Source organism: Triplophysa rosa, linkage group LG8, assembly GCF_024868665.1.
Source record: "Triplophysa rosa linkage group LG8, Trosa_1v2, whole genome shotgun sequence".
NCBI lineage: Eukaryota > Metazoa > Chordata > Actinopteri > Cypriniformes > Nemacheilidae > Triplophysa > Triplophysa rosa.
Genome location: NC_079897.1, coordinates 23422924 through 23437823, shown reverse-complemented (window position 1 = coordinate 23437823; position 14900 = coordinate 23422924). Strand labels below are relative to the sequence as shown.

The following is a 14900-nucleotide window of genomic DNA, read 5'->3' as shown; positions in this document are numbered from 1 at the left end:
GAAATACTCTAGGACTACGTGGAAGCTGATGAGTTAAAGGGATAGTTCACCCAAAAATGAAAATTCTGTTATTTATTTACTCAACCTCAAGTTGTTCCAAACCTGAATACATTTCTTGTTGAACACAAAAGACATTTCTGGGGAACCTTTCTCTACCTTAGTCAGTATATTTTCATAGGTTTCAATGGTGCCCCAAAACTGTTTGGTTTCCCTTATTCTTCAAAATATCTTCTCTTGTGTTCAAAAGAACAAAGTAATTTATACAAGTATGGAACAACTTGACAGTGAGTAAATAATGACACTCTTTTCGTTTTTGTTTGTACTACCCTTTAAATCATTTATAGGTCTTAAAGTCCCACTGCATTTGATATTTTTATTACTTAAAGGAGTCATATGACACGGCTAAAATGAATATAATCGATTGTTTTAGGTGTGTTGCAATGCAATGTGTTTACACGATTTAAGGTAAAAAAAAGTGTATTTCCACATACCTTGCATGTTTGTATCTCCTCTTTGCCCCGCCTCTCTGAAACGCATGGATTTTTGACAAAGGTCATCGCTCTGAAAAGCGAGGTGTGCTATGATTGGCCAGTTAACCAGTGCGTAGTGATTGGTCAAATACTGCAAGCGTGTGACGGAAATGTAACGCCTCTTACCATATTTGGAACATCAGGTTCCAAAGCAATTGTGCTGACAGGTACGCCCACCTTACTTACGTGTACATTTGGGCGGTCTTAGTCAAATCATACCACGAACTGACGTGGATTTGTGGGGGTGTGGTTACACGAGGTGTTTCAGGCAGGTTTGGGTGAACGTTCGCTTTTAGATGGAATGCATCTTTTGTTCTGACACTTTCATTTTTGCAATTTTACGTGTCTAATACATGCATGAGCAACTTATAACGCACCAAAGACACAGAAAAGCACATGTTCGCGCCATATGACCCCTTTAAAACTCATATTTAAGCATTAAAAAAGCATATGTTAAAGTTTTGTCCTGTGATAATTCCTTCATGTCTTAAAATGACTTAAATTGAAACTCTACACCCTTGCTTCAATTAGTACACGCGGATTAATGAATATGCAAATTAGCCCCCACCTCCATCCAATCACATGACCTTGGACCATTGATTATAGGTACATAGATGCCTCTTATGACGTGTGAGCAGCGCGTGATCGTGTTGCAGAAGCAGAGCTGAAACAGCGATTGTTTCAGTGCCGAGTCTTTGCGCCATCTTTACATATCTATGGCTCGAATCTGTTAACGTGAATGGTTACAGGGTTATGATGTCAAACAGAGGCAGTTTCAAACTGCATTTTTCAAACTGTCTTTGGTAAACTGCAGTTTTATGGAGAAAATACTCTTCATTTTTGCACATGGTTTATCTTGAAGCATATTAAAAACTCCACATAGACATATAAACAACATTAAAAACTTGATTTTCACCACCGGGGGACTTTAAAAATTGTGTCTGGCCTCACCAACAACACAATAATCTCTTAGCTGTTACTATGTATTACATTTCAGTGTTGCCTGGGAACAACTAGGAAAGAAAGTGTAATAATGTTTTAATCAACATGTATTTCTTTAAATTAAAAAACACCTTGACCTTTTGAGATTATTAATTTAAGAGTCTTCAAAAACCCAATTTAAACTGTGCGGTGGGCTCTCATTTTCAATATGTGACTTTTTTCCTAGATACAAATGCGGCTGAAAGACCCCTTCTCTTTAAGAACCGCAGACATGACCAAGCGGTCCAACAAGCCAAAAAAGCCTCGGGATGAAGACTCTTCCGATGAGGTCGGCGGTAAGGATGCCATTTCTCACATTGTTCAGGGGACATCTGTTCCCGGATTTATGAAACATGAACATGTTCTTAAGACATAATATCCGATTGTTCTTAAGATAAATTATAGGAAGCTCAAAAGAATGTTTCTTAAAGAAGTAGTTCTCTTCAAACCTTTCCCCCATTGACTCTACGTAGTAGGAATAAAAATATGGCAGTTAAGAAGTTTTGTGAATCCGCCCCTGATGCTTGAAATCATCTATCACATTTTTTTAGACATTTCAAGATCTAACATGCACGTAGTTCCTCGGTCATAACATCAGGCATTGGGTTCCAGATTATGTATGTAATAGTGCTCGCACAGAGTTGTAAGATCTGCAGTCAAGATGTTTTTATGCCATTTAGGGCTGACATGTCAGCATGTGAGCAGAGCTGTGGACCTCAGTTCAGTGAAGAAGGCAGTGACGGGCAGCCTGTGGTCTGTCTGCTCGGAATGCCTTAAAGAGAGAAAGATGTTTGAGGGAGATGCAGCAGGAGTTCATGACATCATTGTGTGCCTCAAGTGTGGGTTCCAGGTAAAAATTAAAAAATAAATAAATTGTGTTTTTATAGCATTTCACCAAAACACCTGACACACTTAGATAAATAATGTAATAATTCATGTGTAATCTACCCAATCTATTTGACTGATCTAACACCATAGAATCATTTGTATATAAATAATGTAGTATTTTGCAATTGTACCAGAATTCACCCACATCCTAATTCAAATGACGTATTTGTCCCGATGAAAGAATATAAGTTTGCTGATTCACTATTGCAGGGATGTAACCAGGCAGAATCTCAGCATTCTACAAAACACCAGCAAGCCCATCACTCTGATTCTCACTGTATTACCATCAGCCTCAGTACGTGGAAGGCCTGGTAAGAAAACACAACTCATGAAGCAGCATTTTATATTAATTTATCCTTGTTTAAGTCATGATTCATGTGAGTTTGGGGTTTACGTGATAGATTATCAAATGTGCTTTGACAGGTGCTTTGAATGTAATGAAGAGCTCTCCACTCACTGCAATAAGAAGGCACTCGCTCAGACTCTAGACTTCCTCCAGAAGCACTCGGCAAAAACCACCTCAGGTAGTTTCCATCTAATAATGTTATTAACAGTCATTACACTGGTGCAGGGGCTGATTCTCCTCTGAAAATAGAAACCTGAAATTGCTTCATTTTTCACAGAATTTGGATTCCCTAGTAGAAGCTTAAAATGTTTTGTTTATGCTTAATATGGTTTCTTTGTATTCTTTGTTTTTCTTTAACGTATTGTCAACTGAAAGCACTGCAGTGATGTCTTCTATATACATTTCTGCTGTATTTCCTCTCTTGTATTCAGTTCAGTGCAGTTTTATTTGTATGGCGCTTTTCACAATACATACTGTTCCAAAGCAGCTTTACAAAGAAAAGTGCTGCACCACCCCAGTGAGCAAACCAAAACCAAAGTTAACAACGGTGAGGAAAAACTATGCTGTAGGTTGGTTAAACCTTGGAAACCAAATAGACCTAACAGTTCTTTTCTACCTGGCGCCTTACAAACACTTGTTTACTTGTTGTTTAGTTAATTTGTTATTTTGTTAAATCTAATGTTCACGGTTTATTTAAGAAAAGAGTCATTTTTGGGGATAAAACCTTTTAACTCGACAAAGACACATTACAGTTTTGCATATTTAGAGATGACATATTAACCTCTGTGATATTACAAGGCTCTCAGTGTTTAAATAGCTCAACTGGGAGAGCATGCAGATGATGCTACCAGGTCATGGGTTCAATCACAAGGAATGCATTGATTTGTGAACATATAATATGAATAAATACTTTGGATAAAAGTAGCTGCCAAACACATAAAACGGGTGTTTTTTAAATTTCCATTTAGTTTGTTTCTTGTCAGAACTGTCGTACTGTAGCTCCCTGGTTCCACCTAGAGTTCCAGCTGCTTTACTGCCTCGAACAAATGATGAAACAACCTGCAAAAGCACACTGTAATATTTTAACATAAAACATTATCCTCTGTTATGACTTTTTAACTTTTTGAGCTCAGTGTGAGAAGCGGTTTAGTATGAGTTTTCAGCCCCGGTTTAGAAATACCATGAATGTGCTGTTTACAGGGTTATGTACTTAAGTTGGATCAATGGCGCGCAGACAGAGAGGAATCAAATTTAGCATAAGCTACCTCATTTGAGCTCTTATTAAGTTATTTCAATTGGTTAAAACTCATCTGTCCGAAAACGTATTAGTGAAGTTTCAATAATAATTATTGGGATGGTGTTTGCCGCTATGAAAGATTAGAAATCTCATCCTCTAATATTACAGAAATATCATTTTCTTGTTAGTGGACCACTAATGAAATACAAAATAATTCTACCATCCCTGTCTTCCTGCTTTGGTGGAGTGGAGTTAAGCTCAGTCTGACTGGTCTCCTGTCACTCTCGGGTCTGTGCGACGCTTCTACACGTGCAGGGTCTTGCTGCAGAAGCTGTGCTCCAATTCCTTTACTGCCGCATGGCTGCGCTCATTAATGCCATTAGGCGCTTGAGTGCTGCTCCCCGCTCGGATTCCCTAAAGAACGGCTGCAGCTGTGAGGAGACAGGATCCTGTGCTCTGCTCCTCCCCCTGCCCTGCCGCATCTCCCATGATTCCTCCTCTCACTCGGAGCCTTTGGGTAGAGGGTCTTAGGAAAGGGCAAATGTTGCGAAAGTGGCTCAAGATATATATAAATGCTGATGTAAGAGTTTTACTTGCAGCTTAGCAGGCTGTCAACATGATATTTTAGCTTCAACTTTCAGCACTGTAGATACATTTAGCAGGACGTTTTTCCAGGTATGCAGACTTGCCAACTTAAGTTAATGTCTTTTGGTACTAACTTCGATCTGTTTGACTTGACGAACGCAGAGAAAACCCCTAACCAGTCGCACTGGGTGGTATTCCTCTGGTGAGGACCAGAAGTTAGCTGGTGGTGGTCGTCTGTGGTGCTGGGCCAGAGTCGTGCCACCTCCGGCCCACATCCTTCATACTCAGCTCTTTAAATTACCTGTTGCCATTCTTCTGTGTTCATTGTTCCCGGCAGGCTGGCTAAATAAGGGAGAAACGGTCGGCCATTGTTACTGCGAAATGGACTGGCGCTGGCATAGAGGAGCTGGTGAAATTGCATTTCTGCAATATTTGAAGGCCAGGTTTTTTTTTAGATGGAGGCTATTGTCGCATTCGCTTTTTCTCATAGACCCACAACACAAAAGAGCCCCAGCAAGAATTTTCCACAATCCATAATAGTTTTCCACAACAACAGCGGGGAGAAGAAAGAAAATCTATTAACTGCGCTCTCTCACCAAAAAGGCCTTCAGCTCAAGTACCAGAGTCTGGGTAGAAAGAGACTTGACCTCAGAGAGCCAGGCTTGTGCTTGAAACACAGCTGGGATGGCTTTATTTTGAGGAAATTAAAATGTTTTTCACTCAATAGGCCTCTGAGGCTGGAACATACAGCCGTTGATTCTTTATTTTCTCGTATTGGTTTTATTTATTACCGTTTTACACATCATTTCATATCTTATTAAGTGGGCATACTATATAAGTTTTGTGCTGTGAATGTCTTATATTAAAGTAATATTACATAATAGTTCTTATAATAACAGTGGTGGAACTTTGTTTGGAAAAGTGGTGGGGACAGAGATGACAAAAACAATACTTAAATAAATTGTTTCTGTAATAACTGGTTGGGAATATTTATCATATGTAGTACTCCGATTTTCGACTCCAGCTCTCACAGGTATGTGGTTCCCAAACTGTCATTTGGGGAGGGTCACTTGGCAGTTGCGGTGCGGTGCATGCGGTGCATTTTTATAAGGTTTTACTGTATATCTAATGTCTTGTTGATTAGGGGATGTTGGCCTCGGGTGCGAGAATGCTCTTCTATGTAGGTCAATCCATAGCCAGCATGTAAGGCACAGTTTTTATGTGTGTGTTCACTAACAAACAAGACGTTGGTTGGCTTTGGCCTCAGATGGCAAAGCAGTGCAGTTTTCATGCCCGGTGGTCACAACAAATTAACGAATTAATAAGACATTTGGTGTTGCTTGGTCTTCCTCATGACTGCTCGTGGTTTTCAGCCTGAGGATAACTGTCCTTCACTTTGTGGATAAAACCGTGTGCGTGTTCACTGCATTCAGTGCCGTCAATATATGCTCGACACAGAACACTTCCCTGAAACCAAGCTTAATGTCAGCTTGATAAACAGCCTTGTTTTCGCTTACCATAATTTACCCAGAAAGCTCCACCACTGAAGTTTCTCCATTAGGTTGCATTATATTTGTTCTGCCTCAAAGCATCTATAGGAGTTCTTGCCTCCCTGGACAGTTTGTCAGGAGTCCATGTCCAGTATTGTTATATTTTTGCGTTTATCTAATTATCTCTTTAAATCAATGAATTTCATTTGATTTGTATTTCAATTTGTGTTGGATTAACATCATTTATACCACACAATTCTTTCCCTTTTCGTATAATTTTCATTAAGGATACTATCCGTGTCTGCCGCTCTTTCTTTTTGCCACTTGTGTGTTTGGAGAAGGTCTGAATGGGCATGAGTGGATCGTTTAGGCTGCCCGGGGGACACGCTCCACAGTGTCACTGCTGCCCATATTCGGTGGCTCAGCAAGGAGAGCCAGGTGGTGGTGCCGAGTATGGGACAGTCAAGCGTGGCCGTGGAGCATGCCGACATTTGCCTTGACTAACTGCTGCAGGGAGAGGAAAAGTCTGTTTTTCCATATGCTTGATCAGGGCACTGTTCCCCCTCACCCACCTCCCCCAGTCCCCACTACACATCTCCTTCCCGGCTGACTGGCAGATGGCACTGTGAACATTGTTTACCTTGATCGACGGTCCCAGATGCAACGTGGCTCCATAGGCATTCCCACTCTGGACATTTGATTCTCATGTTCCGGGACTAGCAAAACATCCACATACACTAAAAGTGACATTATTTTCCCTTATTTGTTCCCTCGCCTTTGTTTGTTTTCTCCCGTTGTGCTGTGTGTCGCCGTTGTCCGCGGTGTTTTTCGACATATGGGCTCTCTCCCAAATGGCTGTGTGGACACAGACAAGCTTCCAGATGTTTCCATGTAGAGCTCCAGATGCTTTTTGGCTCCACTTAGGAACAGCGGCACTCGGGTCTATTGTTTTGACGCCCGATTACACCCCGTGAGAAAATCACGGAGAGCACAGAAGCTGCCCACTTTCGAATTTAATAGATTTTTACAGACTAAGCCAATGTCGTGTTACTGCTTAATACCGGGGTAGTTTGTACAGCGGGTGCCTTGGGATCTGCATCCAACATTTGGGCTCTGGAGACCATTGTTTCTTAAGGGAAAACCAATTTATTTTTCCTGAATTAGAGAACGTGTGTTGACCTTGAGCTTCCATGAAATGTGGCAATGCAACAGTGTGGATTGGTGGGGAGAGGGATCAAAATGAAGCGCTGGAATGTTGGTTTAACCTGAAAGAGGCAGTAAGACTTAGCGTTGTGTTTTATTGACCCATCACATTCTGGTTCTAAGAAATAACATTTTCCACCTTTCAGTGTCACTTGCTTGTGATTGGCTGATATCGTTACAAGTGTCTGAAGAGTGTGTTGTATAACTATTGCAGTCTGACTGTATGTAAACATCATGTATGTGTGAGCTGGGTGTTTTGTCAAGCAGAGATTTGTCTGAGGAAGGTCTCGAGTTGACCCCAGTCTGACATGTCTAATTGTTCGTTTTTGTCCTTTTTATTAACAAAGTCGATTCTATTGGGCATTTGGGAATGCAGTGGAAGCGTTATATATGTGGTTTGGTTTTGTGTAGGTTGTCAAAAAGATGACCTTCAACCTTCCGTCTGTACAGTTTGTGGATCAATGCCGAAATCGATACGCACCAAGGCAAATATACCTTACACTACATATACTGTGCTGCAACTCTCTACTTTCTTGAACTGGTAGGAGAAAGCCACTTTTAACTCTTTAAGAGTTCATTTTTGGAAAAGGCTTAACTGCAACAGCCATAGAAAAATGGTCATCAAAACCATTGATATTGGAAGATATTTGATTATGGACGGGCCGGACTAGAGAATTGTTTTTCATAAAATAAAAATAAAGAATCACATGAACATGTAAAACAGGGAAACTGAGGGATTGGACTGGTTACAGAGCAAGTATGTTTATTTTCCTGCGATGGTGCTGCTGATGCAGAAATGGCAGTAAGTAACCGTGTCAGTGGTGAGTTTTAATAGAGACAAACAGCATGCTGACATGTCATTGTAAGTGCCCGGGGTGCCAGCAGTTCTTCGTTCATTAATGCTTCATTTGACAGAACACCACTTGTGTTTTCTTTCACAAATGGTGCCATAAATAAATGTGGATAGAGTTTAAAAAGATTAATTTAGTGTTTTTATAAAAATATGTCTAAGGAGTCATTAAAAATGAAAAGGCACTAAATCATTTTGCACTAAAAATGCATTTATAATCATATATTTTTAAAATGTTTTTAAATGATTAAATACTGTGTTGACAAGTTGACAAGCACTTTTTAATACGTTTTATTGGTTAGATATTTGCAAAACCCAGTGAAACACATAAAGGGTCATGAAATATGGAGATACGATGTTTGAAAGGACAGCAGCGACATGAGACATTAATATTCTGCATTCATTAATGATCTGTGTACCAAACAATGAAAATATTATATCTAAAATAATCAATAAAATTTTGATTGAGCCTTTTGCTTTACATTTCAGTTTATTTTACTGGTCTTGAACAAATGATTGTTCCTGTAGCCCTGTTGGTAAGTCATGGGTTTGATCCCAACGTTTACATTTACATTTATGCATTTGGCAGACGCTTTTATCCAAAGTGACTTACATTGCATTATCCTATACATTTGTTTCTAAGTATGTGCAATCCCCTGGGGTCGAACCCACGACCTTGGCGTGTTAGCGCCATGCTCTTACCACTGAGCTGCAGGAATATAAAATGTATACCTTGAAGTGCACTGTAAGCCACATTGATGAAAGCGTCTGCCACACACAGAAATGTAAATGAAATCAGGTTTTCCTCTGTGGGACTCGGAGTGCTATTTAAGGGACTGACTGCTCGCTTAGAATTATCATGCAGGTTGCTTTCTTGTCTCCTGGGTGTTTAGAACAGTGCACCCGTCATTTCTCCTGAGTTTTGCTACGTTTGTGCAAAAAATCTCCCGTTCTCTCTCTGCGGGCCGTGTGTTTGGCCGTCTGGGCCAAGAAGCTCCTGCAGAGTCCTGGCTTTAGCGGGGAGCAGCTGGGCTTGCTCCACGCTCCCTAACCAGTGAACTCTAATCCAGCTGTCATCTGCAGTCTCTCCCAGCTGCTACCCAGCATGTTAACCCATTTCTCCTGCAGAAAAATCAAGCAGGGCACACTGGGCCAGGTCCAGTCCGGAACGCATATTTGTTGTTGTTTTTTACTCAAACTTGTCCTTTGACATCAGAGAAGAAGAAAGTTGTTTTTTCCTCGCTCTTCTTTACATCGGGGTTTTCTGCCTTTTGTAATGACAACTTTTTTAAATGCGGAATAGAAACTTTGTCTGTTAATATGAATTCCATCCTGTCTTATAGGAACAACCTCCAAAATCATCAAGCTCAGAGAAGAACCCACAGAGTGTGTGAACAGCACACTGACCCCTGTGAAGGGCATCAACAACCTGGGCAACACCTGCTTCTTTAATGCTGTCATGCAGGTAGCTCATATACAGTATCTTGATGTACTTGGATTATAATGTGTCATTTCTGAGAATGAAGCCAAACTTAATAACCTTTGCAGGAACTTTAGAATAAGACAAAAGTACTAAAGTACTAAAATACTAGGAAAAGGTTTACTTGTGATGAAGTGAATGAGATTTGAGAACTAGGACAGTGTCCTGCACTGTACGTTTTAAGAACCTCTGCTGTAACAGATATAAAATAAGATGATATTTAAATGATTTAATATCTATTTGCTGTTTAGCATATTTTTTAGATACTAAAAATATTGAGAAATTTAAGCTAAATCTCTCTTTTTAAATGTCGGTGTAGAATCTCTCCCAGACTCACATGCTGAACGACCTGATTCAGGAAGTCAAGGAGAAAGGACATAAAATAAAGATCTGCCCTACTGCTGAAAATACCTTGGTATGTTATACGACCCCACCTGTCACGGACCGCATTAGACTCTGGCCTCTCAGGTTTACAGATACACAGCAAAACATCTCATGTGCTTTGCTTCCTTCCAGGGGCCACTAACTGTGACATTGCCCAGCCCAGACCCCCTCACCTCAGCTATGTTCCTGTTCCTTCAAAGCATGAAGGAGCCTGGCAAAGGGCCCGTCTCCCCCAAGATCCTTTTCAACCAGCTCTGTCAGAAGTATGTCTACATTGCCACCTTTTGTAATACGCTCAAAAAAATGCCACCTCACTTGACTGACTTAAAGTTACAGCATCTGTCGCTTCCTGATGATAGCTTCATGATAAACATGTTTCTTCTGAGCTGCCCATGTATATAGTTTTCAGTTCAGCCACCTGATTTATCTTTATTAACAGGCAAGCATGCAGAATATTTGCAATAGGTCACAGTATTTATTAGAAGAAAATGACGTATTTATATAGCACTTTGTACCATGTTGCATTGTTTCAAAGCAGCTTTACATTAAAAAATGACTAAAGATGTTTTTTCTTTGCTCCATTTAAAGGGAAAATAAAACTTTAAACCTGCTTGTCATTTCAAACCTGTTTGACTTGTTTGAAGATATTTTGAAGAATGTCGTTAACTGGCACCCATTCACTTTCGTTTGGTTTTGTGTCCATACAATAGAAGTGAATGGTTGCCATTTAACAACATTCTTCAAAATATCTTCTTTTGTGTTCTGCGGAAGAAAGAAAGTCATACAGGTTTGAAATGTCAAGAGGATGAGTAAATAATGCCAGAATTTTCATTTTTGGGTGAACTATGACTTTAAATTTAGTGTACAAAAAAAAGTAAATGTTTTATGCTGATCAAAAGGTATCATTTTTTTGGACAAAGTACTTACTGCCACAATGCAAGGCCATTGTGGGTGGTTGCCAGAGTGTTGCTTTGTGGTTTTCAAGGTGTCATTTTTTTTCTTGAGTGCATTGCCATGAAGTTCTAGATGGTTGCTTGGATGTTTCCATCCAAAGTGTTCTGAGAGGTTGCTTTTTGGGCAAGAAGCCCACCGCCAAGTTTCTATTATATTACCCCCATCAGAATATTTTTCTTTCATTTTTGGCTGTTGATTTAATCATTGTACTTGTAAAAAAGTATAACATTTTGTAATACCACGGTATAGGTATTTTATTGAAGTACTGTATAACAGCATTTAGCTGTTTTTTTTTTTGAGTATGTAAAAGTAAGAACGGTCAGTACGGATAGTTTGGCAGCTTTGGTTGTTGCTTCACGGTTAACAGTTTCCAGGTTATGCTGCTTTAAATTTACTGAACGGCTGGTTGGATGACTGCTTTTGTGAGTTGTACAACGGTTCACCGGGTATTGTGTGAACATGCTGAATGGTTGGGTGGCTCAGGCAGGAGCCTGCCAGGCAGTTGGGTGTCTCTCTGGTGCTGCTGTGATTTGCACTCAGGTACTGTGCCTTTATCAGACCTCTGGGTTTGCATATGTGTACATGTACGTTCAACTCACCTGGCACCAACTCGGCCTGAAACGCAGCTATTCATTCGAGTGTGCAATGTGTGTGTGTTTTAATAAAATAAGTTGGCTGTTATTGATGTTTCAAAATTGTCGAGCGTTAGCCACTTACCTGTAATTGGCCTTTTGCTATTCAAGTCTTATTCAAGGCTGGTGGTAATAACTTTGCTCTTATACACAAACACTTGCATATAAGGTTAATGACACACAAAACTAGTGTTTAAACGCGTGAAAGCATTGACTCGCACTAAACCGGTCTGCCTGTGGACTAGCATTCACGTGACCGCACTCCAGAGAAGTAACTCACGGTTTATACAGTGAGACGGGGTCAAGTGAGGGCCTTGTGTGCAGCACAGCGTATCTGAGTGCCTGTGTGATCTAGCATGTCCTTGACAGAAAAGATCCTGTTTGGTTAATTCGTTTGCGGACAGCGGGTCACAGCTGCTGGTCTGATGGGGTACTTGAACTACGGCGGCATCTTAAACATCATCTTGTACGTTTGCCGTGTCGGACAATGTGACGGAATGGCGGCTTTTGGAGGGATGGAGGACACCTTTTTTGAAGGTGAGACAAACACCAACCATACAATGGGTGAAGACCAAGTGGTGTGTGTGTTACACAGCTGAGTGCTGTTGGCACGGCTGATTGAGGGCCTGGTCACTCGGCCAGCTGGACAGATCTAAGCGGTACCAGCGCCAGCAGTGATCCAAAGGGTAGCCGACTGCACTGCCTGCTCGACCACACACTGTTTCTGGTGCCAGTGAGGGTCCCAGCCTGTAAACACACGTACATACATACATGTATATATTTATCCTGACCCCTGATTTTGAACTAAATTTGATTCATGAACTGCAATTTAAAATCCTTTGGATATCACTGTGTGCATCTGTCTTGTAAATGGGTGACTTGGAACGGTAACTATTTCAAGAATGCACAAACAAGTTCTCCTTACCAGTTCAGTGTTTTAAATATACTTGCACAGAAGGTTGAACCTCTGCAAATTTAAAATATATTAGCCAAAGGAATGCTGAGAAGAGCAGCGACTCCAAGCACCTTGTTCTACACGTTTGTAGCTTTTATATGATTTCCCTGTGCTCTATTTATAAGTTAAATTCCTCTCAAGGATTCTTTATACAGTCATAATTTTAAAAAAATCGGTTGTACCTTTAAAACGTGCGATGGTAAATGACCTCTATTAAGATTGGCCAACCTCAAAATACCAATATAGTGTGCAGATCTTGGAGAGTGCAGGCAAAATCTGTATTAAACGGAATGATGTTTTGGTACACTCTTCACGTATTTTCTAGCATATGCTTATTCAAGCCTTGAAGATTTAAACGTTTTAAAAATATTTGTAATATTAATTTATAGGGCTGACAAATGATTAATCGCGGTATGTTATTTAATATAATATAAAAATATTACAATTAAAACACAAACAATTTGGACAAAGTTTAATTCAATTTCTATCAGTAAATAATTATTATATATTACAGTTCTCAAATGCTTTATATTAAATGAATGGGGCTGTCAAACGATTAATTGCGTCCAGAATTAAAGTTTGTTTTACATAATATATGTGTGTGTACTGTGCATATTATTTTTTATTTATAGACACGTATATGTACATTATACATATTTAGAAAACATGTTACAAGTATATTTGCCAGTAATTTAAATTTTACATATATTTTTATTCATTTTTATATTTTTCTTAAATATATATACATGTACTGTATGTATATGTGTTTATAAATACAAAATAATATGCACAGTACAGAGACATATATTATGTAAACACAAACTTTTATTCTGGATGCGATTAATTGTAAACCCAGCCAGTCATTTTTTGTGTGATTTAGGGGTGGTGTCCCGCACAGGCCTTAAGACTAGTCCTAGACTGAAAAAAAATGTTCGAACTATCTAAACTGAAAACAGCTTGCACTGACATATCTTAAAATACATCAGTGCCATTGTTTGGTCTCAAAATGCACACAAGTAATGTTTGGCATGTTTGTAAAAAGTACTTAAATGTCCTTATTTAAGCCCCTTACTGTTTTACATAAGGTAAACAACATTCTGTGAAAATAAGCTTGACATCTTTAATGTTGTCTGAGTAAGGCCATGTCAGAAATTGAAATCATGAAATGAATGGTTGAAATCAAAATTTGATGCTATTAGATTTTGTGAATTTAGCCTGGGTTTCACAAACTGGGTCACATATTTGGTCGGTGTGTCAGAAAGTCTACCGATCTTTGAGGAATGATTTGATAGACAAAAACTGTGGGACAGGGAAGCTAATGAATTTGTATATGCCTCATCAAGTCTGCGCGTGTGTGCGTGCGTGCGTGTGGTTTTCCGCGTAAGATGCATGTAGTGGCGTGTTGTACGTTGAACTGATGCAGTTAAGCTTGTGTGTTTGACATTGTGATGGCGCTTGTCGGCGTCTGGTACTAACTCATCCGCTGTTAATTGTGTTAGTGGTTGCAGCTGTCCGTCTGTGGCAGGGCCATATTGGGTGCACCGCTACAGGCTCCTTCAGCCTTCCCTTCCACTGGAATGAGCTTTTAGAACATTCTCCGTCTCTCTTCCACCTTTAGCCCAACCGAGCTCCTCTCACCGGTCAGCCTTCCTTCAGAACACACCCAACCACTGTTCTATATAAACATAACTCTTTAACAAGTGTATTAATTGTTAGTATTAAGTATGCTCCAAATTCCGATTCGGATTGAATTCAAACTTGTTTTATCATGTGACTTGATGACATATTAGAATCTATTACTGCGTGTTGTGGTTATGATGGTGTGGAGGGATGAGAAAAGATGCAGTGAAATAGAAAGGTGGGAGTCAGACCCTCTGTTCGTGACTTGTGTTTGGAGCAGGTGGAACTTATCAGTCCACGCACGGTAAAGATGTTCCAGACACTGCACGGCGCAGGATGATGCTTTACCCAGCCTGGCCTCACACGACACATGCACATTCCTACACATACACATTAGCTGGTAATGACAAAACCATAGATAAGCAGCTGGATAGCCAAGTGTCCTAACTAGGGATGCATCGATATGTAAATTTTGGCCGATAATCGATAATCTTTTAACATCGGAAGCCGATAACCGATATATTGGCCGATATACAGTATCTAAATATTAATATACAATTCCCTATAGAAAAGGCAAAAAGTGGACAACTGCTTTTATTTGAAAACATTCACTGCAGAAAACAAGGTAACCGTTAGTTCTCTTTTTTCCCCTGAAAACCATGTAGCCTACTTTACACTAGTTAATGATTCTTTAACTTTTCTGGTATAATTTTGATTTAATAAACAAATTATAGATGTTCTTCCAGAGCAACCCAGAAAAATGTT

General features: G+C 39.8%; 1 protein-coding gene across 2 annotated transcripts in view; it reads left to right on the top strand.

Moving 5' to 3' along the window:
- The window catches only part of usp45 (ubiquitin specific peptidase 45), a 29109-nt gene that overhangs the window by 764 nt on the left and 13445 nt on the right, over positions 1-14900 (top strand). For both annotated transcript variants that reach the window (XM_057341247.1, XM_057341246.1), the window contains exons 2-8: positions 1699-1807; positions 2192-2361; positions 2610-2710; positions 2823-2923; positions 9454-9575; positions 9910-10005; positions 10107-10237. In XM_057341247.1, the coding sequence (XP_057197230.1) occupies positions 1705-1807; positions 2192-2361; positions 2610-2710; positions 2823-2923; positions 9454-9575; positions 9910-10005; positions 10107-10237 (824 nt within the window). In that variant the 5' untranslated portion in view covers positions 1699-1704. The remainder of the gene's footprint in view (positions 1-1698; positions 1808-2191; positions 2362-2609; positions 2711-2822; positions 2924-9453; positions 9576-9909; positions 10006-10106; positions 10238-14900) is intronic.